This window comes from Myripristis murdjan, chromosome 21 (genome assembly GCF_902150065.1).
Source record: "Myripristis murdjan chromosome 21, fMyrMur1.1, whole genome shotgun sequence".
Lineage (NCBI taxonomy): Eukaryota > Metazoa > Chordata > Actinopteri > Holocentriformes > Holocentridae > Myripristis > Myripristis murdjan.
The window spans coordinates 23,833,955-23,858,605 of NC_044000.1; the positions used below are offsets into that span (position 1 = coordinate 23,833,955).

A 24,651-nucleotide genomic window follows, 5' to 3' on the forward strand; every position below is an offset into this window, starting at 1 on the left:
GATGGTATTTATTTCAAAAGATGCAATTCATGTGCTTTTGTGAACACTAAATTGTGTAAAATAATTCTGGCTTGATTCAAAAGGCACAATACTAAAAAGCTGCACTATTCAAATTTGCCAACTGATATTTTTCACGCTTGTGATCAACTGTGTTCAACAGCAACCATACGTCACACCAGTGGTAGTGCTATTCTTACCACTCACATGATGACCCTATTTCTGTCCAGCTGAGAGGCCACAAAACAGTCAGAAGGAGTGTTGGTAAATAAAACCACGCACAGAAAGAACAACCATGAGCCTTTTTTCTAGAAAAATAGTTTATAAATCATGCAGTCAGTACATCTTTCTTGAGCCATTCAACACAACTTCATTTACACTCAAACACAACAACTAAAAACTTCCCCCATCCCATGAAAAATACAGTCACAAACTTTTGTTTTCTTTTTGTGGTTATAGGTCTTTCTCACTTGATCATAAAGTATATTTACACTTCCTCTTAAACTCAATCTAATAATAAATATGATAAAATGAGTATAATGTTTAAAAATAAAAGATAAATATGCTGCCACTAGGTCAAGAGGCACTTGGTGAGCAGTGTGGGTTGGAAAGTTGGAATTGTAAATGGTTTTAGGATGGCAGATACCTCACTGAATCAGCAATCTGACTGACAGAATGGGCCAAGGTGTGTGACCCTGGCCTCTGCCGAGCCAGTTTGGGCCCTTATGGACAGCGGATATCCTTGCTTGCTTAGCTGCATTTAAAACCAAACACTACTACTGATATTGCACACTTACAAACACACCCACAGATATATCATTGAGGAAAACTTCTGTACAGCATTGCTCATATTCAGAATGACAAGTCAGCGTTATGCTATTAATATTAAAGACACATAAACAGACACTGCCCCATACAGAGACTGTTAAAAAATGCAGCATCTTGTAACAGGTGAGTGTGTGAAGGCCTGGTAGCATACAGTACATCTATCAGTCTTGTTTTTACACATCCTCCTCGTAGATAAGCTCACAGAAGATTGTTTTCACAAGCGTCAGTTTGACATGATTAGCAGGGCAAACACAGGTGTTACTAACATTAATTAAGATTTCATTCCATTTCACCTAAATGGAACACAGCCTTAATTAGTATCACCTGTGTTTGCCCTGCTATTTCATTTCAAATCTGCTGCTGTGAAAAAGATCTCTCACAAAGTGAAATCATTATTCCAGCATAGCCACGAATGTGCCACTGTCCTATTTCCCTATGGTAGATGTGGTAGTTCAGCCCAAGTCCCACATTAACTTTAAAAACTACTGTCACTTATTTTCACCTTGGAACAGATTTACATGATGAACTGCAATGAAGTGTGGGTTTACCTTGCCTTGCTAAACTGATATTACACTGTATGATTTATGAAATTACTGTCATTTGTGCCCGACACATTCAAGTTGTCACAGATAACCACAAAACCATTAAGGTTTTTAATACTAGTTGGGCCCAAGTATTAGTAGGTGACAGTCTCTTTTATCGCTGGTTGGGTTATCACATCCTCTCCACTTGACATACAAAACCCTGCCCTTCCTCAAACCTTGCTCTAACCTCTGACTTTTCCATCCATGCAGTGCCGGCACTAGCAGCAACCTGACCCAACACCAGTTAGATGATTTGGGTCAGCGTCCTTCTAGCACCAAGATCATAATTTGTTGGGTCTAAGTGTTTCAAAACCAGCAGGAAAACCTGACATATAGTGTGCAGTGGTACACTATTTATTGATAAATAATTAATAGAAATTTAGATCCAGCTGTAAAGCATTTGTTGGGAATAAAGTCATTGGTCGTCTTCATGAGAAAGACACTGCAGTTTTTAGTTAGCACAGAGGTAGCGTCTTTCCCCTCTCCCTTTACTCTCCCCTTCCCTCTTTTCTCTCTCTGACATTGGCATTGTGTGTGAATGTGTGTGTGAATGTGTGTGTGTGTGTGTGTGTATGTGTGTGTCTGTGTGTGTGTATGTTCTGACTGGTGCTACGTGTGATGAACCTCGTGGAACATGAGCTCACGGGGGATGTGTGTCTCGGCACCGTGCACCTTGGCAGCACGGCGCTCAAACGCTGACACCATCTGCTTAACCACCTCGTCGAAGAAGACGTGAGCCAGCTGGGAGTGGAGGAGGGAGCGGAACTCAAAGGAGATCTGAGGAGCAGAGCAGGAGGAAGAAAAATGTTAATGTTGTCAAGAGAATTTTCAACTCTGTATGTGCGTCAAGAGTGTGTGTGTGTGAGACCTATGGCCTACAACGACGCAAATGAGAAATACAACACTGGCACGTGCTAGCATGCCAAGCTGAGCCACGTGGAGAAGCCAACACATGTAGACATTAGGACAAATGTGGGAGGGAAGATTAAGTTACAACCCCCCCGCCCCCACCCCCCTCTCTCTCTCTCTCTCTCTCTCTCTCTCTCTCACACACATACACACGTTAGATTGCTAGAAAGACAAAGGCCTACAACTTACAGCAAAATCCACAGTGCAGGTCCGAGGGTAGCCAGGAAGGCCAGGGCTGAAGCGCCACACCGTCTCCAAATGGTTGAACAGTTTACCTTCTGAACAGGATGCCTGCTCAACAAAACACACACACATACAGTAGGTTTGATGAATGTCAGCAGGAATGAATAGTCTCTCATCAGCCTCAAGAATTTCTAATTTGGCTTGGTTGTACTGTATTTTCCAGCTTAGTACTTCATGTTAGATCTAAGCTGCAGATAACAAAAAAAAAAATGGTACAGCCGAGTAAATAGAAGCCTCACAGATCGATCAGGTTGGTCACCATTTGCATGCTGTGCCGTGTTTCTACACAATGTTAATACTTGGGTGGCTTGCCAGGTGCCAGGTACATTAACAACCAGCTCCTCCCAAATTGATGCTGATTTCATTTCTTGCCAACGCAATCAAGGTTTAATGTTGCCAAGTATGACCTTAGTTCACTCTAACGCTGCAGCGTATCTGAGTTCCTGCAGCTTGTGGTGTGTCTGTGCCAAGAGAACTCAAATGGAGAGGCAGGTTGAAACACAGCCTGGATAATCAGATGGAATCAGACTAGTCAGCCAATGTTACAATGCCATTACACTGACACACTTTAGTGAGTGTAAAATGGGAAACTGGCCTCATTAAATGAAAAGTCAATAATAAATGTTCTAAAATGCAAAGTTAATAACAAGTGATAAATAAATGTGTGAATTTGCACATTGGCAATGATTTATATTTTTATATTTGCCTTTTTTTTCTCCTCAAGCATTTCAAATGTATTAAGTCAATCTTTAGTCAATATTCTATATTTAATAGTAATGAAGTTCTTAAATCTATAAAAAATGGTTGTTTTCATTTTTTCTTTTGAGCCATTAGGGCCAAGCAGAGCAAGCAGAAAAACGTTTTTCATGTTTAATCCTTCTTGGTCAGAGATGGCATAGAGGCAGTACTTTACCTTGACCAGATGGGGTCGCACAGTGGTAACCAGCGAGGTGTAATTCTCCACCACAGGTGGGAAGCCGACGGTCAGTTTGGCTTTGGAGAAACCAGATCGCTTGAATATCACCTCGGACTTCTTACACCAGGGAACAAAGAGGCGGTAGTTCTCCACCCCGGCCACCACATCATAAATCTCCTGCATGGAATACCTGCAAGGACAAAGAGGAGAAAGCCATTGAAACACCCAGACATCTAAATATATTCCCGCACAGTATGTGAACAACTAGGTGAAGGCTGTTAATGGAACAACTTGTGACATAACTCTAAACAAGATTGACAAGGCACCAGGCTCATGACCCAGTAACATTTCAGCACAGGTCAGCAGGAACGAGGGGGAGAGAGGGGAAGGGAGTGGTACAGAAAACGAAGAGAGAGAAAAAGAAAAAAGTCAAGATCTAATGAGTGTGAGAGAAAGACAGCGAGGCCATCTCACGTATTAGTGTTACATAACTGCATGGCTGCTGGTCAGGGAAAATAGCTGGTGCTGCCTGTGTCTATTTATACAAACAGATTTAGTGATTATGACCTTTCTTTAGTACACACAGGGACATTCAGTGCGTCACGCACTGGATGCAAATTTAGAGCCTCAGATAGGACTCTAGAGCTTGGAAATTTTAATTCCCAAACTTATCATCTGCATATTAACCAGGAGATGTGATTACAAAGCCACTAAACAAGAAAACACTGATAAGAAAAAAAAAAAAAAAAAAAAAAAAAAAAACACTGACTGGTATGAATGAGCAATAGGCATATGGCAAAATAAAGTCTTTATAACATCCTCAGACAAACCAAATGAAAGCAAAATAGAAATCTAGTTGGAAAACAACTTTTTCCAATATGATTGACGACATGAAACCAGACTGCAATGACTCACCCGATGATGCGTCTCTCTGAGTATTCCCTTCTCTTGGAGAGAGAATCGGCGAGGTTAAAAAAGCTGCGGGCTGGCATCAGCATGGCACGCCCTGGCATGGCTGCATTCAGCAGGGGTGGCACACGTGTCATCAGGATCCCACATGATGACAGGTATCTAAAACAAATATGAAAATGAGGACGATGGAGATAGAAAATCAACATGAGGATTTCAAACTCATGCTCTCACAAAATTCAACCATGCTGGGCCGAGGTAATGAACTACCTTATAGTACAGTAACAGTAGAAGTGGAAATTCTTTAACAATGAAGTTAGAACGTGTTAGAAGTTCTTTGTTCTTTTGCTGACAGGTCTAGAAAAACTTCCACCTTTTTCTTTAAGACCATTCCTTACTGCAAAATACCTAAAATGTTTTCCCAAAAACCATATGGAATGGGAAGGGTGGGAGAGGGCATTTTCTGGTATCTCAATGAGCCTTTCAGTGACTTACTGACCTCAAACCAGGTCATCGTTCTTGAGAACATTACCTTAACTTCTCAGGATCAAGATCTACACAAAGTCTCCTGCTAATGAGCCAACTATACCTGTTAATCAAGGACAATGTGACAGGAAGCCACATAAGCACTTTTAAGCCTAGGGAACAGCAAGGCTTTATATGGAAGCCCTCATTCAACACATGCCAGGCATTCGTAACTCAAATCAAATAGGTCAGAGACAGACTGACTGAGAGAACAGTCAAGCAGAATGAAATCAGGTCAAGGGTACTCACTTTAGTACCTGCATATGTAAAACACTGTGGCCTAACCATCAGGGCTGGAATGTTATGTGGCTGCCTGTTGTACATTTCCATGCATGTACCCTTCTGTTTGGCCTGGGGGAGAGAAGCTGATGAATGAGGTTAATGATTAGACCTCGACTGTAGCGCTACCGCGTAATACAAGAGAAATTCAAGGAATAGCAAAAATTAGCCTTGAGCATCAGCTTACACGCTGCAAGTTCATGTGCTGAGTGTTTTCTCATGGACTCCATTCACCTGATGCCCCAGTGAAAGCGAACACCTCACATTCTCTCTTGCTAAAAACTCACTCCGAAATACTAACTGCATGACTAAAGTCCAAAACAGAGAGGAACAAAAAGAATAAAGCTTTGAACCCACAGGAATCTTTTAATTGGAATTCCAATGTCACTGAGTCACAGGGCTGTTTTCCATCTTAAAGCTGCAAGATACAAATGTCCGGCCAAATCAAAACAGATCTGATCATGAGACAAAATATTTCATTCAAAACATTTTCCCTATGTGTGTTTTTGTCCTCCTTATTCTGGCTTGGTCTCAAGACGAAGTTGCTGAACGGGAGCCAATGTGATCAAAGGGAAAGCCGTCAGCCAGATCCTCTAACTCCATGAATGAGTGGCCTCCATTTAGTCTGGGTGAGGGAAAAATTAGCTGTTGGTGACCTTAATACAGGCAATAAGCACACAATTCACATTATTCTTGCCCGTAGCAATGTGAGAGGTCACCGTCACTGGCCACTGCCAAGGGATCTGTCAGCTCTATTTGCACACTATGCCTGGTGATCCCACGACAGCCTTTTTAACCCTGTGCCACATTGGCCACAATGCCTCTAGCCCTAGACATCTGATAACACACACACACACATAATAGTCAAGACAGATGTTGAGATATAACTAGCCCTTATGTCATCATTAAATGTGATGTGACAATTTCTGTGTCATCATCAACATGTACCCACAGGACCCAGTCTATACTTAGAGACAATCCATTCACAAGTGAAATACGAGTCTGAAACATGGCACTGACCTCAATGTACCCAGTCTGTGTATGTGTATAATATGGGGGAGGAGTGTACTGGGAGATCAAAATCTGTATGGTTGACGAGTAGGACTTCCAAACAATTTGCCACCTTCCAAAACATTGTGCTAGAGGTTAACTTGGATTTCACTTTTATCTCCTCTTGGGAAAGTAATGGCAGTGCTCTTATCTTACACCTGTCAGCTGGTATGTAAAAAGGCCTTTTCCCGACAGGGCAAAGCTGCTGGATTTTAAACCCTAGATAAAAATGGCTATCAAGAGATATTGCATAACACCGTATAGTAGCTGTAGGAGAAATAAAAAAAAAAAAGGGAAAACAAACCAACTTATCTATCTATAATAACTATAGGGTGTTACACATCGAAGGCTGGTTAAGGCTTGATGCACCTGGACTAAAAACAGTCTGTTTGGTTTGCACCATGAACAGGCAACACTGACCCAGATATGTTTGCAGAACAATAGCAGTGTATTTCCCTTGTAAATGAAAACATCAACATTATCTGCAGTCCAGCTGCTTCGAAAGGGTGGGTCACAGTATGTTGCCGGGTAGAGGCCTAGCTAGTTCACTGCCAATAACACAAACACCACACAAAACGTAAAAAAAAAAGTGAGCTAAAGTAATGTTAAGTGGCTCGGTCACTTGTTACTAACCAAGACAATCTACAAAGTGGAAAGTGGAATGTAAAATGATATTAGCGGCTATATTTCTTAGAATAGCTCGAGTTCGTAAATATGAAAAAAAAAAAAAAAAAAAAAGATGGAATAGTTTCGGTTGCGCTAGCCATTAGCAGAGACTATTTAAATTTGTCTTTTCAGTTGCGTCCAGCTAACGTCGGTGATAACGAAATAAAGTATATTTACCTAACGTTGCTCTTCGTCTGTATTTCCCGGCTGGCAGGGGACGGTAACTGTTTCAGACAGTCAGCGACTCTTCGGAGACTTCGACTACCTCTCGCCATCTTCCCTTCTTTGACTGCCTTCCCCTCTGCTGCCCGTTTGACAGCTACACTAACCGACGTTGTTGGCCCCGCCCCTATTGGGACGCACCCCTCTGAACGCCGGCCTACTATTGGACGAGCAACGTTGACGCACGCCTTTCATTGGCCGATTCTCACGTCCATCACACGGAGAGGCCTAATGACGTCTGTTCATCGCGTGCGCGGTCGTGCACACGCATTAATGTCACGGGATGTTGTATTGGGTTGCTGCGTCGACCTGTGTCACCTTACCTTACCGTGTGGAGTTCAGTGTGCTTCAGGGCTGCAAACACACCCCCACTGTATGGGTAACCTCTGACAAACACTGGGCAGCATTTCAACACACAATCTAAAGCTTTGGCCGAACATTGTCTGCTTTTACATATTTTTTAACAATACATCAGTGCAATAAACAATCCACCAGCGCAATATCTTCGTGTATATATGGTGTATATAAGTAGATTTTTATTTATCCATTTTTACGTATACTTAGTTTCTTAGTTTTGTATTTGTGGTTGTAATATTTTATAGGTTAATGCACATATTTGGACTTTATGGATTTTTTAAATATACAAATTTCTGAGGCACGCGTTTTTCTATTTCTTATTCTGTAAAGTATTTCTGATTGTGACTGAGCTAGGCCTATTTACGTTTGTTTGACTGATTGTATTTTGCTGTGGTGTTGACTCTTGTTTTGCTTATTTGACTCAGATTCTTTGTACCAGTTCAACTCTTTTACGGGGCTTCCATTAGAAAAAAAATACAACACAAACAGATGCTACACATTCATTAAATTTATTAAAAAAATAAAAAAATAAAAAAATATATCTTTATAAAAGGCAGCGTTTCCACAGGGCTGACTGGTATGGTACAGTAGTAAAACCAGAATTGGACAGCGGCATCGCAAATAAATTCATACATCAGATTTCTCTGCAGAAGCTGAAATGTATGAGTGTCAGTGATAATTATGCGAAAGGCTGCAGAGGCATGACGGATAAGCTTAATGTTATAGACAATAAATAAAACGGAGTCTTTGTCCACTACACGCTCACATTCGTGCACAGAAATGTATTTATGTCAAAGCCTCTGCGGTGTATTAGTTACATGAACACATAAAATACATACAAAAAAGTGAGCGGGCAAATATAGCTGTTTTTTTTTTTTTTTTTTTTTTTTTTAATACACCAAGCTATATCTACCTCGTAACGGAACACTGGGATTCACACTTCCGGTTCCACTCACGAACCACCACCAAAATGGCGAAGATCGCCAAAACACACGAAGGTAAAATAATTTGCTTTTTATACAGTTAATTATCTTTCCACATCACGTTTGATTGCACAGGGGCGGTTTACAACATTGCATGGTGTTTCTTTGTGTATAAAAATGTGTATTTGTGCAGTGTCCGAGCCGCGACGTCCAAATAGGCCAAGGTACGACACAACGCAACGCGGACGGTTTAGATAATGGCGCTGGTTGCTAGGCTAACTCACCCAACGCTGCTATCTTACCACCGTTCAGCGTGTATTTTTCAACTCATTACCGGGTCACAATGCAAAACTTTGTGCTATAACGACCCCTTAGACTTGTTCATGTATTGTATTATCCCCACCACGCTGTTATACGCAGCTCACAATTGTTTAAATGTGTCATGTCTAACGTTAGCCTTAGTGCTAAAAAAAAAAAAAGGCCCTGGACGTTGTCGAGGTTTCGTGCCATCTTTCTCTGCCTGTTAAAGTTAGCGTTAACAAATATGAGAAACCATTGTTAATCAGTCAGGTTAAATCGGCGACACTTTACAATACGTATATGTATTTAGTTTACTTGGCCACTTTCGCTTTGCAAAATGTTAAAATGACGTTGCTGTATTGTATTGTAGTTAAGCTAGTTGGACCCAAACAAACGTGCATGAACGTAATCAGTTTTGACGTGATTTCGAAGTCAGATGCATATAATTGGGATATACATATAATCTTGGGCTCTGTTATGCTATATGACCATGTTAGATCAAAACGGCGTTGCTGTATATACTAGCTACTTATGTCCGCGATATTTGTTTAATCTCCGGTTGCCTTCATATTTACCAACTTTATTTTTGTAATCGATTGGGGTCGGTTTGAGCGCAGTAATTTAAACCCACAGAAAATGATATTAATACAACTTGTTACTCAAGTGTATATGTCATGTCTCTCGTTGGCTATCTAAAAAAATCCCTTTTAAATAAAACATTACCCCCTCCTCCATACCTCAAAATTCTTGTGAGAATGATGCTTTTCCCTCTGAAATCTTGCATTAACAGTGTTTCCTCACACTACTACAGGCATGGTTATGTTAGATGAGGGCCCTAAAGCAGAGGGAATTTTTCCGAATTAGAAGACCTGGCATGTTACAGTTCCCCAGTGTCATCCAGAATTACTAAAACATTTATGTGTAAAGTGTTAATATTTCCCATATGTTTCGTACATCTAAAAAGAGCCTGGGGTCAAACACAAATGAGTACAAAATGTGTACAGAACAACAATGAGAGCATGAAACACTGAATGGGGTCAAATTGACCACAACAATGATAGGAGGGTAAAATTAATTTGTATTTCATAATCAAATGTCTTTTGCGGGAATATTCATGAAGTTTTGGAGTTGGAGAGACAAGAGTTTGACCATCAGTTAGCTTTCATAATGGTACAATAATTTTTTGACTTTGTGTGCGTGTGTTTGTGTGTGTTCTTTTTTTCTTATGTCTCCAGACATAGAGGCCCAGATCCTGGAGATCCAGGGGATGAAGGCTGCCCTGCTGGAGGAGGGAGAGCAGGGAGTGGGCCTTGATTCCACTGGCTTCTATGACCAGGAGATCTACGGAGGCAACGACAGCCGCTTTGCTGGATATGTCACCTCTATTGCTGCCAATGAACAGGAGGATGTGAGTGTTTTTTGCTTTATTTTGTTGCGATTACATAGATCACATAGTTATACATAATGTGCATACTTTTTTTTTTTTACAACTAGGATTAACGCACAAGTAGGATTAATACACATATATAAATAATACACACCATTTTTTTTATTTCGTATGCACACATATACATATTTTTTTATTATCATTTTGCTTATGCCTATATAATCCTCCAACTGACCCAGTTTCCCCTCAGGGATCAATAAAGTATTTCTGATTCTGATCAGGGATGGGTGATTAGTTACTCTTTCTCTAGCTAGTCATATGACAGAGGAGTGTTTTTTCCAGAATTTTTAAGGGGCTTTACTGCTCCCCGTTGCCTGTTGTACACGAGCTAGGAGAGTCTTGCTATATCGGCGAGACTTGACTAGACTCCTCTTCTCTTTTTCTCTTTTAGGATGATGAAGATGATTCGTCAACTAGTCTGTTGGGACAGAAAAAGCCGGGATACCATGCTCCGGTGGCAATACTCAATGCCATACCCCAGTCAGAAGAGCAAGTGAGTGGTAATTGTGTCATACCATGGCAAACGTATGTGAGTTTTCTCCACAGGCCTCAGAAGCTGTTGTCTTTGGAAGAAGACTATTTTATAACCATACAGTTATAGACAACAGACTCTGATGCCTTTTTAGTCTTTGCTTTGTGGTTGCACAATTTTGTGTAGTCCACTGGTCGTGCAAAATATTCTTAAGGAGAGATAAATGAGAGAGCAACAAAAATGTCATCATGGAAAGCTAACATGTCTGTGTCTGCTTTCTCTTGCTCTCCTTTGTGCAGTATGACCCATTTGCAGAGCATCGTCCCCAGAAGATTGCAGAGCGGGAAGATGAATATAAAGCCCGTCGCAGACAGATGATCATCTCCCCTGAGCGTCTCGACCCCTTTGCAGATGGTAAATTTCGCCATTCCTTTTTGTCGTCATTGCATCCTCCCCATTCCTTCCCCTTTTCATGGTGTTCTTTTGTTTTTGTGATCCCATGAGTACCAAGGGTTTCGTGCCCACCATTTTGCTGTTTAACCCTTCGACCACAAAACAGTGGCTTGCTTCCCAGACAGTATGCCTTCCATGTGGTCAATCCTCTCTGGTCCAAGGGCACTTGTTGCCATTGTAACTTTTCTTTTATGTCTAGTGATTTCCAATTGAATCTTCTTACAGTTCTGCAGCAACCTCTTAATCTCTATGAACAGATTCTATATATAATATATCTTAGAATCTGTAGGCAAGGGACAAGATTTCGGGTGTCAGAAGCATTCTGGTCTACATTTATACGAGTAGTTTTATGCAGGTAAACCGTCCGTGTGGGGAGGAAAATGGCGTTATCGTTTCTGCTTAGAGGTCCAATTCTCCATCGATTCCCATATTGACTCCAGATCAGTAGGCCTGCACAGGTTTTTGGCGTCAGCACAACTGAAAATACGCAGGAGTTTGAAATCCTGTTGACGACACCATCACAAAGCACCCTTTTGTCTGTCACCTGGAGAAGGAAAGATAAATAGGCACTGTCTGCATATTTTTCTGTGCCCTTTTTCCCACCTACCAGGAAAAGGCAAATTAGGCGGGGCATGCCTGCGTATCTCCCCTTCTCCAGTGCTTGGACTTTGGCGGGAAACCTCCGTGTCAGTATTGATAAAAGGAATTGATAAGTTTGGAGGCATACAGTTCTGACTCTCAGAGGTATATGATTCCTGTTCTCAATTCCTTAGCAAAAAACACCGGCTGAAATGTTGTCTGCACCTAAACACCTACAAAAAGTATTGCTGTTTGTGTACTGTGAAGAAACGTTCGACTCGTGAAATAAAAGAAACCGAAGCGAGTAGCCAGCAGCTATACCAGAAGTCCCGAAATATTGGCCGTTGCCCCAGAGGCTGAATCGCCATCAGACGACAGCCAATGGGTTCAGAGATTGACAAACTCTAAAGTGGACATGCATTATTCTCAGTGTTTTTGAATAGGAAATATTGTTGTAAACACTATGTATAGGGAACGTTTTGTGATTAATATGTGTGATGAAATAATGTTAAGCCCAGTGTAGGGTTACCATACATTTTAGTGGGAGGTGGTTAGGAGCTGTGTTCCTAACAAACATGGGTCGCAGATAGGCTGTGTGTGAGTCGAAGGGTTACCAGACCCATGTGACTATTACTGTAAATGAAAGGAAAGAGCAGTTTTCTCCTGTCGTACTGTAGTATATTTTAGCAGCAGGGATGAGAATTGAAGGTTTGAGGGTCAACTTTGGCGTAATTCACCTGCCAGTGCAATCTGCCACACCCTGCTGTGCTCAGTACTTGAGAACAAGCAGTGATCTGTCCATTCATACACACAGAGCTTTATGTCATGAGGCAGGCAGAGGAGAGAAATGTGCTGGGCCACTTTTAACCTTGACTCAACCCATTATTAGGGTCATATTCAGTCAGTGACTTACAAGTATTAAAAGGACATAATGCCCACAAATTGAATTTGACAACAAGGTCTTGTTTGTTTCCCTTTCTTTGTGGTGTAATTTATCAGGCTTGTGGTGACTTACCTCCTCTGTTGGCTTGTCAGCCTTGATAGGTATGCAAGGTCCATTCGGGCTTGGCACAGGACAGTGTGTGACAAGATATAAGCTAGTCTTAATGCGCCGACTATTAAATATACATAGGTGTTGTACAGTTGCCCCAACATTCGAAACCAGCCTGTCTTAGTGTCAGATTTCAAGCCATGTCCTGCATTATAGTTTAAACTTTTCATAGTAAACTTAGGGCTTCTGGGGTGTAGGTGATAGTCGGCTTTTTTATTCTTCCAGTGCTTTTGTAGGAGAACATATACTGCTTATTTGTTAGTGACATACTCTGCTCTCAAATGTGAAAGTCCTACTTCTCAGGCCTATAAAGTTTATTATTATATAGCCTATCATAAATTAACCATTGGTAGACCATTTCTTAGTCCTGTAAGATTTATCTAAACTTTGCTTAGACATAGAGTTACAAGTATAGCAGCATGCAGTCATTTAGGATTTAGTTTTAATACACCACAAACAATAACTTTGAGCCAGCTAGTTTAACTTTGCTTCTTCCATTTTATAACATCTTCACTTCCCCTGAGAACCTGAGCTTTAAGCTGGAGTGAGTGCCACAGATTTAGTCTAGTTAGGTCATTATCTAAAGTCTGCATGTAGAGAGAGCTCTTTTTACAAAGATGTTGTTTAAATATATTTCTATTTTACAACTCTCTCTGTAAAATAGAAATATGTTATCAAGAAAACTGTGTACCACAATACCACAGGCCCATACTAACTGTCCTTAATTTCTCTCCTACAGCAGTACTGCTTTGCCAGTCCTGTACTGCACTCTGTTAAGGGTGCAGCAACTCATCCTGTGTAGGTTATGGTGAACACAGAGAAGTGTGCAATTGTCAGTTTGGTCAGGGTCCACTGGCTGCTTGTCTGTCTGGGGGGCCTGTGAGGGGAATCATATGCAGCCCAGCTCCAACAAACCTAAACCCCCTGAGCCTTTTACCTGTTTTAATTTGGCTTATCATTTTGCAACAACCACAGATTTAATATTCTATGAATTAATAGCAAAATGGAAAATTACTGCCCAAATATTTTAGTGTAGTCTTTTGCCTTTCCTTGTTGCTTTTTACTTTTTGACCTGAAAAGGAAGTCAAGATCTAAATTTAGGAAGATTTAATGGTAATTAATGCTGGAATCTGTCTGAATTTAGAATGTGGCTCTGGTCTGTCTTTGCTCACATTTCTGACCAGCAGTTGTGTACTGACAGTTGGGCTCAATTTTGCCTGCCTCCTCCTTCCTCTTAATATTTGGCTGCAAAGGTAGCATCAGATCTGCTATTTCTCATTGTGCTCTGGTGACATGTCATTCCTAGATTTAGCATCAAAATCTTGACTTCATTTTTATTGCTCATTATGAATAATTGGAAATCTGGACCTCAGTTTATTTTTGTTTATTTTTTAATTTTGAGGCTAAACTTCAAGAGGATACTTTATTTTTGAGTGCCATAAATCAATGCAACACAGGTGGTATACTATTGTGTGTGAGTTCCAACCCTTTTCCAAAGTGTTACTAATGGTAAAGAGAAATTTTCTAGGCTTCTTTTCTGCCGGTTGAAGTCTGACTGCAGAAGGACCCTTGGCACTGAAAGTGTACGTATTCTGGAGAGCACAGCCCAGGACCCCTGCATCAGTGATGGCTATATCTTCTTAATCTCCTTAAAGAAAACACAACAACCTCAGCTCTTCTCTCAATGTATCTGCTTGTTTTTCCTTAAACTGTTATGTCTGTATCTAAGAAGAAGATGATGAATGTATATGTAAATCTCTAGGGCTTTGTTTTGTGATTCAGCTGTAAAACAAATGGAACATGATAAATTAATCAGTTGGTAAAGAGAGGGTTAGCTGGCTGTGTTTGTGCTTGCTATGTTTGTTAAAATTTGGGTCCCTAGAGTGTGTTCTAATGAGAGTTCTGTGTTCTTGTTGGTGCTCTTTCGCGCAGGGGGCAAAACGCCGGACCCCAAGCTGCAGGTCAGGTCATACATGGACGTCATGAGAGAGCAGCACCTGACCAAAGAGGAGGTAAGATCTATTCACTTTCCTCTGGACATTAGACTGAATTATTCCCAGAATTTCAGACACAATCAGACACAAGTGACAGTTGTGAAACCTGAACAGAGGCCTGTGTTTTGTTCTAAGACACAGTTGTGCTTTTTGTCCTGACATTTGTGTGTCTCTGCAGAAAGAGATCCGTCAGCAGCTGGCAGAGAAGGCCAAATCGGGAGACCTGAAGGCTGTGAACGGCTCTGCTGCCTCCCAAGCCACTGCTAAGCGCAAGCGCCGCTGGGACCAGACAGCTGATCAAAACCAAACCCCCTCCAACACAACACCCAAAAAGATGTCCAGCTGGGACCAGGCTGACGCCTCTGCAGAGGTGAGTGGCCTGAGTTTTAATATCCTAATACTGGATGGCCAGTTTTCCGGAGCGTTCTTATGATGGTTGGATTTTCCCTTGTTGTTTACAGTGAACATGGTCTCTTACTGCATATGTCTTTGGACTTAAAAGGGATTCAACATAATAATAGAAGTAACTTGCTAGCTTAAAGGGAACCTGGCAACAATGTCTGACAAGTTGCAGGATTGTGCTCATAATTATCTTATTTCATATATTTCTCTTCTGTCCTCTCAGACCCCAGGGCACACACCTGCACACACACCTTCCAATAGCCGCTGGGATGAAACCCCTGGTCGGCCTAAGGGCAGCGAGACTCCAGGAGCCACCCCCAGCACGCGCATGTGGGACCCCACTCCCAGCCACACACCAGCTGGCGCTGCCACCCCTGGCAGAGACACACCTGGTCACGCTACACCAGGCCATGGAGGAGCCACCGGTAGCGTTCGCAAAAACCGCTGGGACGAAACCCCTAAGACAGAGAGGGAGACCCCCGGACACGGGAGTGGCTGGGCTGAGACCCCGCGCACAGACAGAGGAGATGAGTCGGTGGGAGAGACCCCAACTCCAGGGGCCAGTAAGAGGAAGTCTCGCTGGGATGAAACCCCTGCCAGTCAGATGGGATCGTCCACACCACTGCTTACACCGGGGAAAACCCCCATAGGAACTCCAGCCATGAACATGGCTACCCCAACCCCAGGTAAACAAGTTAGTCATTAAACTCGCTCTAGCATTCTTAAAGGTTCTGCTGTGTTTAAAATTAAACTTTGCTTTTCTGTTGTGTCCAGGTCACCTGATGAGCATGACCCCAGAGCAGCTGCAGGCCTGGAGGTGGGAGAGAGAAATTGATGAAAGGAACCGGCCACTCACAGATGAAGAGCTTGATGCCATGTTTCCTGAGGGATACAAGGTACATGCCCCATTTCAGTCTTATTAGATTTAAAAACTGCCAGTCAGAAAACAAAGTTTTTATTTATTATTTAAAAGATAAATTGTAGTGTTTACAGATGTATGTTTTTCTTTTTTCCAGGTCCTGCCTCCACCAGCAGGCTACGTTCCCATCCGCACACCAGCCCGTAAGCTGTCCGCTACCCCAACTCCTATTGGAGGCATGACAGGCTTCCACATGCAGACAGAAGACCGCTCCATGAAGCAGGTCAACGACCAGCCCTCTGGAAATCTCCCGTTCCTCAAACCTGATGACATCCAGTATTTTGACAAGCTGCTGGTGAGCACTGAATGCACGTTTCTTGACTGTACACTGTATACACAGTTTAAAACACACAACTGGATGTTTGTCCTGTCTGAAGTTCAGTAGGTCTGTGCACTGACACTACGTGTGGCTCTGTGTGTTTGTGTTAGGTGGAGGTGGATGAGTCGACATTGAGCCCTGAGGAGCAGAAAGAGAGGAAGATCATGAAGCTGCTGCTGAAGATTAAAAATGGAACACCACCCATGAGGAAGGTTCGTAACCATAATCACTGCCTTAGTTTGAACCCTCACCATTTGACTCTCAGTATGCTCAATTAAAACACCATTCCTCACCACTGTAAATGAGGCCCCAAAACTCCTATGTGTTTTCTTAAAGCACTTAGTGTGCAGCGGGGTTTCTTGGCAAGTCCATTCCTTCCCACTGCTGTCAGATTAGTTGAGGGAGCGGGTCACTTCTCAAGAGACGGAACATAAAAACAATATCCTGTGCAAGATCAACACCCAGCACTAAGCCTGTGTGTGGCTTCAGTGTGAATCTTTGCTTGCAAAAAAATCTCCTCTTTGAGGAGTTGCTGCTCTCAGTAGAGGTCAGCAGGTTGACCACAGTGCTCCACTGGGAGCAGCAGACAAATATTTATCAGATTTCGTGGACACTGAAGGCCATTCTAAACAATGTTATCTGTGCGCTTAAGTTTGACGCTTTCTCCTCTTTCTCATCCTAGGCGGCTCTGCGTCAGATCACAGATAAGGCTCGTGAGTTTGGAGCAGGTCCCTTGTTCAACCAGATCCTGCCATTGCTCATGTCGCCCACCCTGGAGGATCAGGAGCGCCATCTTCTAGTTAAAGTCATTGATCGCATTCTCTACAAACTGGATGACCTGGTTCGACCATATGTGCACAAGGTAAGCTCAGGATGAGAGGCCTATGCATGTATGACAGAGGACTGTGTTCTATTTGTGTGTCAGGTGCTGATTGTCTGTTTTTGTGTCTAGATCCTGGTGGTGATTGAGCCCCTGCTAATTGATGAGGACTACTATGCCAGAGTGGAAGGCAGAGAGATCATCTCCAACTTGGCCAAGGTGAGGCATTGCTTCATTTTTTTGCAGTATGTCGTCGTCCATGCACCGGGCACAGTGTGGTGCCTGCGAATCATTCTCGCCTGTTCGACTTCGCCATAGTCAGATCAGGGCTAGTAGTTCGCTAGATGGACACCAACATGAGAGCTAGCAGACCGGACACCAATGTCCTTTCTGTTCTCATCCTGCACCCGTTGGTTACAGTTACACAGTCTGCAAACATTTCATTTTCAGTACATATTTAAGTGTATTTAGACATCTATTTTGTTGTTTTCTGGTATTCCTGACTTGACTTTTCTCTGCACTCCTTTTACTTTAGGCTGCAGGTTTGGCTACCATGATCTCCACAATGCGTCCAGATATTGACAACATGGACGAGTACGTCAGAAACACCACAGCCAGAGCCTTCGCGGTGGTGGCCTCTGCCCTGGGCATTCCCTCCCTCCTGCCTTTCCTCAAAGCCGTGTGTAAAAGCAAGAAGTCCTGGCAGGCTCGGCACACAGGCATCAAGATCGTGCAACAAATTGCCATCCTTATGGGCTGTGCCATCCTGCCCCACCTCCGCAGCTTGGTGGAGATTATAGAGCATGGTGAGTCAGCTACCATACTTCAATCTGTGATGTGTGGTAAATACATCGGGTTGTCTGCAGGAATTGTTCAAGTGTATAACGATATTATCAGTGTCTCAAGAGGTCTTATATGCATTTCCTTACAGCTTTTATTAAGGTATTAACAGTTGCCGAGGCCTTGTGATTTCTCAGTGTTTCTCAGTGTACTGTATTTTCCTAGTGAGATCTTAGCTCAGTTTCATAAAACTGATCTCAGCTCAGTCACATAAAACTCATTGACATTGGACATCTTTTGAACTGCTGTTTAAAATTGACTTAAACAAGGTTTACTTTAATTTGCTGAAGCCTACACATTAATGATGTAGGTTTAATTATTATTTTCAGTAAATACTAAAAATAAACATAATTAGATCATAATGTATTTGAGTTCTAAATGTCAGTCTTGGTTATTTATGTCCATAGGTCTGGTGGATGAGCAGCAGAAGGTGAGGACCATCAGTGCCCTGGCTATTGCTGCTCTAGCTGAAGCTGCCACTCCATATGGTATTGAGTCATTTGATTCAGTCCTGAAGCCCCTATGGAAGGGTATCAGACAGCACAGAGGAAAGGTAAGAACACCAGCTCACCCTTGAATGAATGGAGGACGTGTCCCTTCAGTGACCATGAATTAAGAACTGATGAAAACTGTTAACCTATTTTCATTACTTTTATGGGGAGAAGTTCAAAAAGCATCCAGTGCAAGATCAACACCCAGCACTAAGCCTGTGTGTGGCTACAGTGTGAATCTTTGCTTGCTATAGAAGCTCCTATGAGGGGCTGCTGCTCTCAGTAGAGATCGGATGATAGACCACTAATTCTCTGCTGGCAGTAGCAGACAAAACATTTATTAGGCTGAATAAAGGTGTGCCAAGTTTGAAAAATCCACTCATTTGACTGTCCCTCTTTGTTACCAGGGTCTGGCTGCCTTCTTGAAGGCCATTGGCTACCTGATCCCCCTGATGGACGCTGAGTACGCCAACTACTACACCAGAGAAGTTATGCTGATCCTCATCAGAGAGTTCCAGTCCCCTGATGAAGAAATGAAAAAGATTGTGCTCAAGGTACCACATAGAAACAATATTTATGCATGCTTACTCTGTGCATGTAAATGAACTGTTAATGTCATGGTGTTCTGTGTGAAACTTGAGTGAAGCAAGCCCTGATACTTGGTTTTGTAAAGTTATTGCGAATCATTCTCGCCTGTTCAACCTCTCCATGGTAAGATCAGGGCTAGTAATTCGCTAGATAGACACCAACACGAGAGCTAGCAGTGCTGACATCTGTGTCCTCTCTGTTCTCACCCTGCACCCGTTGGTTACAACTACAAAACCTGGGCTAATAAATGTCTTGTCTTTATCTTAACTAAGAAATAAAGGACCAAGCAAAACCTCGAACCTCAAAACCCTCAGTTGCTTTCAGTTACCTGAACATGCAGTTCTGTCTCTGACCTGTGCTCTGCCTTGTCTTTCAGGTGGTGAAGCAGTGCTGTGGCACTGATGGTGTGGAAGCCAACTACATCAAGACAGAGATCCTGCCCCCCTTCTTCAAACACTTCTGGCAGCACAGGATGGCTCTGGACCGACGCAACTACAGACAGGTCAGAATGGAAACTAGCAGGATTGAGAACCATTGGCTTCACCTCAGTATGATATTATGTTTGCCTGAGTACATTTTAAAATAATCAAAAAGTCAAGCTACGTGTACTGTCACATTGCAGTGGTCCAAACTAATAAACCATTAGATGAAGAACTAGAAGTTATAGTAATGTTGTGTCATTAAAATTAATTTGAATATAAGCTAAGTTGTGAAGAACAATGTTCTCGACTAAATATGCATGTGCAAAATAATCACCATGAGTTCATAGTATTAAGCTATTAAAGAATGAAGTGTGTTAGTCTTTCTTACTGGTCTGAAATTGAATGGAGAAGCACAGAAAAAGAAAAAATAATTGGTTTTAAAGGGTGATGAATTGTGAAACTACTGAAGCATCTGCACACTTTCTGTAACTCACTCTGTCTTTCCTCCACCTGCAGCTGGTCGACACCACGGTGGAGCTGGCCAACAAGGTGGGAGCAGCAGAGATCATTTCACGCATTGTGGATGACCTGAAAGACGAGGCTGAGCAGTACAGGAAGATGGTGATGGAGACCATTGAAAAGATTATGGGCAACTTGGGGGCAGCCGACATTGACCACAAGCTGGAAGAGCAGCTTATTGACGGTATTCTGTACGCCTTCCAGGAACAGACAACAGAGGTGAGAGGATTCACAGTCATCAAATAAACAAGAGCAAGTGGGGAATTGTATCGTACACACTATTAGATTTGACTTGAACATGTATTTATTTTGGAACATGCTCACTCCCTGCAAAATCTAACTGGTAACTGGAAACACCAGAGTAATACCATAAGTTCTTTTTTTGTTGTTTTTTGTTTGTTTGTTTGTTTGTTTTTTTAAACAAGCCATTTACATCTGTGTCTCTCCCTCCCCTCTCCAGGACTCGGTGATGCTGAATGGTTTTGGCACTGTGGTGAACGCCCTGGGGAAGCGTGTGAAGCCCTACCTGCCTCAGATTTGTGGTACAGTGCTGTGGCGTCTAAACAACAAGTCTGCCAAAGTTCGACAGCAGGCTGCTGACCTCATCTCCCGCACCGCTGTGGTCATGAAGACCTGCCAGGAGGTACATCTTCGTATGAACACATAGGAACAACTAAACACAGATTAAACTGCATAAATGTAAACTAATGTGTGATTTCTCTGCCTCTGCCATTGCAGGAGAAGCTGATGGGTCACTTGGGTGTGGTGCTGTATGAGTACCTGGGAGAGGAATACCCTGAGGTGCTGGGTAGCATCCTAGGAGCCCTGAAGGCCATTGTTAATGTTATCGGTATGTCACTCTACAAAATACATCAACTTACCAACTACACTGTTATCATGTTTTGCCTGAAACCTTAAAGAGCTTCATCTTCCTTTTCATGACACATGGCTGCATTGGGCATGTTTGGCGTAACACCAATCAGACTTCGACACACACATTAAAGGAAACATCTTGAGAACTGATTGGTCACTTTCTCTTCCATTGCAGGTATGCACAAGATGACTCCCCCAATCAAAGACTTGCTTCCTCGTTTGACACCCATCCTGAAGAACAGACATGAGAAGGTGCAGGAGAATTGTATTGACCTGGTGGGAAGGATCGCTGACAGGTACATATGGGAGAGAAGAATAATATACCATAATAGGCACTTCAAGGATCTTACCAGTGATTTTTGCATGTTTAACATAATATCTTGGCTTAATATACTTTGTTTCTGCTAATCTTTTCCCAATATAAGCATTAGTTTTTTAGAACTCCAATATAATTTTTCTCACCTTTTATTCAGTCATTGATTTACATTCGTTCCGCTATGATATGAAAAGACCTCAAACTTTCTTCACACTAGTATTCACCACCATAATAAAATTGTTGCTTTACACAGCGAATTATGGTTATCTGTCTTTTTAGCCTTTTAAGGTGGAAAACCACAAATCTTTTTTTGCCTCACTGCTATTTGTCTGTGTTTAGGGGAGCAGAGTATGTGTCAGCCAGGGAGTGGATGAGGATTTGTTTTGAGCTGCTGGAGCTGCTCAAAGCTCACAAGAAGGCTATCCGCAGAGCCACCGTCAACACATTTGGCTACATTGCCAAGGCCATTGGGTGAGTACCAATACTACAGCACCTTATCCTGAACAAATCTTTGAGTATTTATTTTGCTACATCATAAATCACAAGAAGTGCTGTCCTAAATTGTTCCTACCCCTCTGCTCCTCCCAGTCCCCACGATGTCTTGGCCACTTTGCTCAACAACCTGAAGGTCCAGGAACGTCAGAACCGTGTCTGCACCACCGTAGCCATTGCCATCGTGGCTGAGACCTGCTCGCCATTCACTGTGCTGCCCGCGCTCATGAATGAATATCGTGTGCCTGAGCTGAACGTGCAGAATGGCGTGCTAAAGTCCCTGTCCTTCCTGTTTGAGTACATCGGAGAGATGGGCAAGGACTACATCTACGCCGTCACACCACTGCTGGAGGATGCACTGATGGACAGGTCAGTTGGAGGACTATGGTTACTGAATCTCTGCCATCTTGTGTTTCCTGAATAAATGTGTCATGGGTTATTATGTACATATTCCAGTGACTTTTGACCCTTTTCTTCTTCTCTGCAGGGACTTGGTCCACAGACAGACGGCAAGCGCGGTCGTACAGCACATGTCCCTGGGCGTCTACGGCTTCGGCTGCGAAGACTCCCTCAATCACTTGCTTAACTACGTGTGGCCCAACGTGTTTGAGACGTCACCTCACGTCATCCAGGCCGTCATGGGTGCCCTGGAGGGGCTGAGGGTCGCCATCGGACCCTGCCGCATGCTGCAGTACTGCCTACAGGTAAGGCCAGCCAGGACCATCTCTTATAAACAAACATTTTTTTCTGCACAGTTGAACCACCTCTTCCCTGTTCATTCTTTTATTATTAGTTTGCAATAAACACTAGGGCAGCATAATGTTATTTAGATAATTATATATTGCAGTTGTCTGTTCTCACATTTAATCATGTAATTTTGCAGTATTGAGATGTCAGTATTATTTTCACTTCCCCTGAAGTTGCTTGTGTGGTGTGTCAAATGTTTCCGCTATGCGTCACCAGACACAACCTTTGAATGTGTAATGTTTACCGTGTGACCAAAACACAAGTTAAGGTGAAGAAACAGACAGAGAATCATAACAGATCATCTTTAAAAACAGTCTTAAGCAGAGTGGAAAACAGTGAATCACTCAAGTCTGAACATGAAATCAGTGTTTTAGGTTTTAGTGGATCATTGTTTGTCGTGTGGAGACACTTTGGTTTTAAACCAGATGGAGACAAACAGTACGGCTTCTGGGCAAAGTTTGCCGTAGTATTGTAGCTGTGATTCTAAAGTAATTAAGTAGTGACTATGTATTTGCATCATGTAAATAAAGGGTATGACAGTAAAAATGAAAACAAGTCTTGGTAGCTACTGCTACTTGGAGAAATGCTGCACTGAAAATGAGAATTTTCATGATGGAAAAGTTATTGCACTTCTTGGAAACCTATGTCATTGTGGTTTAACATCTGGATCCTTGGTTCAAAAAATAATTAGAATTATTATTTTGCCATAGTTGTGCACCCATATTTTGTACATCTGTTAAGTTCCTTAACAGTGCCCAGGAAAAAGAAGAAGTTAACAATAGTTTCAGTCACTGAACTCGTGGTATCTGCCAAAACATGTTTATCAAAAGAATAAAATTGGTTGTGGATGTAAAAACATAGACAGTAAAGTCAACTTGTTGAACCTTGTTGTGTTGCTTGTTTCTCCAGGGCCTGTTCCACCCAGCCAGAAAGGTGAGAGATGTCTACTGGAAGATTTACAACTCCATCTACATTGGCTCCCAAGACGCCCTTATCGCCCACTACCCACAAGTCTACAACGATGAGAAAAACCCTTTCATCCGCTATGAGCTGGAGTACGTCTTGTAAATATAAATGTGTGCGCTCGTTATTCTCCTCGCTCCTTTAACTCTCGGTTTCTCTCAACAATCTCTCCTCTGTTGTTCCATCAATCCTGATGAGGACTGAGTCCGTTTTTTTTATTATTCAGCTTAGCCAGTCTTACAGGTGTCAGACAATCTAACAGTGATACATTTGGTCTCTGTTGGCTGTCACCTTCTGATTTGGTCTATATTGGAGAAAAAGTGAAATTAGGGGAAATATAAAACAGAACAGTGTAGAGTCTGTATGTACTTTTTTGTTTTAATTCTCTGTTTTGTGAGTGTTCCCTGTAAGGAGTGACTGAGGTCAGAGTAGCTTTTCTTGAGGAATGCAAAGCAGTCATCAAAATCTTTTAAAATCTTTAGGTTTTTCTGTGTATTGATAGGCCTCTGTACTGGCTACTTCTCTACATGCTCTCCCATCACTTCACACCTCCTCTGTTCTTATTAGGATATTGCTTTATTTGATCAAATAAAATGTTTGTGTATAAAATTTTATTTCTGTGTAGTGAGTTTATCTTCCTCCATGTGAACTACTTGTCAGTTAAGGACATTGGTCACGGTTTACAAACTTCAGAGACTAGCTGCGAGTCTGTTTCAAATAAGGGGAATAAACATACAAATTGCGACCTCCAACAATGACGTCAATGCTTGTCCTTCAGTACAAAGTCAACAATGCGTACGGGCATACCTGTTACATGCTGGGTGAACATTTTTCTCTGATGTGGGCCAAAGGACAGACTGCCATTGTTTTTCTGCTCTGTAGTGCTTAGAAAAGATGAATGCTTATGTTTATTTGTATATGCACATTATATAACAAAATATATTGAGATGCCTGATTAAACACATTGATGTGCTGTATGTAGTAGCATAGAGCCCCTAAGGGCAGGCAGCACTGTCCAAATGTCTTTCAGCTATCATAATGCCTACATCCATCTCCTTTACACAAGTCTCTATCTTGATCTGAAATGATATACGTATGCTGTGTAGGATGGCAGTGGGATAAAGGGGGGGAAATGTTTAGGCTTATTCCAAATACTGAAAATACAAAAAAAGGTTTTTCCAAATAACTTTTACTAATATTTTCAGCATAGAGATGATACAACTTTATTAAGGGGGG

The 24,651-nt window shown here is 42.2% G+C and overlaps 2 protein-coding genes across 6 annotated transcripts; one reads left to right on the forward strand and one right to left on the reverse strand.

Annotated features, from left to right (window-relative positions):
• Positions 1 to 299: 299 nt before the first annotated feature.
• Positions 300 to 7,233, reverse strand: coq10b (coenzyme Q10B). The gene is made up of 5 exons (XM_030080608.1): positions 7,084 to 7,233; positions 4,393 to 4,548; positions 3,475 to 3,667; positions 2,508 to 2,609; positions 300 to 2,186 (listed from the first exon to the last, which is right to left on the reverse strand). Exons 1-5 carry the CDS (start codon positions 7,179 to 7,181, stop codon positions 2,019 to 2,021), a joined length of 717 nt encoding a protein of 238 aa, XP_029936468.1. The 5' UTR covers positions 7,182 to 7,233; the 3' UTR covers positions 300 to 2,018.
• Positions 7,234 to 8,412: 1,179 nt separating this feature from the next.
• Positions 8,413 to 24,029, forward strand: sf3b1 (splicing factor 3b, subunit 1). Of its 5 annotated transcripts, XM_030081684.1 has the most exons (24): positions 8,456 to 8,483; positions 9,944 to 10,116; positions 10,547 to 10,648; positions 10,927 to 11,041; positions 14,643 to 14,722; positions 14,883 to 15,074; positions 15,330 to 15,792; positions 15,881 to 16,002; positions 16,123 to 16,320; positions 16,455 to 16,556; positions 17,027 to 17,206; positions 17,297 to 17,383; positions 17,700 to 17,970; positions 18,412 to 18,557; positions 18,903 to 19,049; positions 19,460 to 19,585; positions 20,022 to 20,243; positions 20,485 to 20,667; positions 20,763 to 20,874; positions 21,073 to 21,193; positions 21,553 to 21,684; positions 21,802 to 22,074; positions 22,193 to 22,409; positions 23,362 to 24,029. In XM_030081684.1, exons 1-24 carry the CDS (start codon positions 8,456 to 8,458, stop codon positions 23,518 to 23,520), a joined length of 3,951 nt encoding a protein of 1,316 aa, XP_029937544.1. In that variant the 3' UTR covers positions 23,521 to 24,029. The 5 variants fall into 5 exon arrangements, 3 of the variants coding, with proteins under 3 accessions (XP_029937546.1, XP_029937544.1, XP_029937545.1); XM_030081685.1 differs by lacking the exons at positions 8,456 to 8,483; positions 9,944 to 10,116; positions 10,547 to 10,648; positions 10,927 to 11,041 and adding an exon at positions 11,130 to 14,293 and having other exon boundaries at positions 23,362 to 23,520; XR_003930316.1 differs by lacking the exons at positions 15,330 to 15,792; positions 15,881 to 16,002; positions 16,123 to 16,320; ... (13 more) ...; positions 22,193 to 22,409; positions 23,362 to 24,029 and having other exon boundaries at positions 8,413 to 8,483; positions 13,450 to 14,722; positions 14,883 to 14,952.
• The last annotated feature ends 622 nt before the right edge of the window (positions 24,030 to 24,651 follow it).

Excerpts from the sequence above, each read along its gene's own strand:
- sf3b1 (XM_030081684.1), top strand. The coding sequence starts at position 8,456 with ATGGCGAAGATCGCCAAAACACACGAAG. Across the intron at positions 15,075-15,329 it reads AGGCTGACGCCTCTGCAGAG|ACCCCAGGGCACACACCTGC; the intron begins GTGAGTGGCCTG and ends CTGTCCTCTCAG. Across the intron at positions 17,971-18,411 it reads GGTGGAGATTATAGAGCATG|GTCTGGTGGATGAGCAGCAG; the intron begins GTGAGTCAGCTA and ends TTATGTCCATAG.
- coq10b (XM_030080608.1), bottom strand. The coding sequence starts at position 7,181 with ATGGCGAGAGGTAGTCGAAGTCTCCGAAGAGTCGCTGACTGTCTGAAA. Across the intron at positions 4,549-7,083 it reads CAGACGAAGAGCAACGTTAG|ATACCTGTCATCATGTGGGA; the intron begins GTAAATATACTT and ends TATTTGTTTTAG. Across the intron at positions 2,187-2,507 it reads CCTGCACTGTGGATTTTGCT|ATCTCCTTTGAGTTCCGCTC; the intron begins GTAAGTTGTAGG and ends TCTGCTCCTCAG.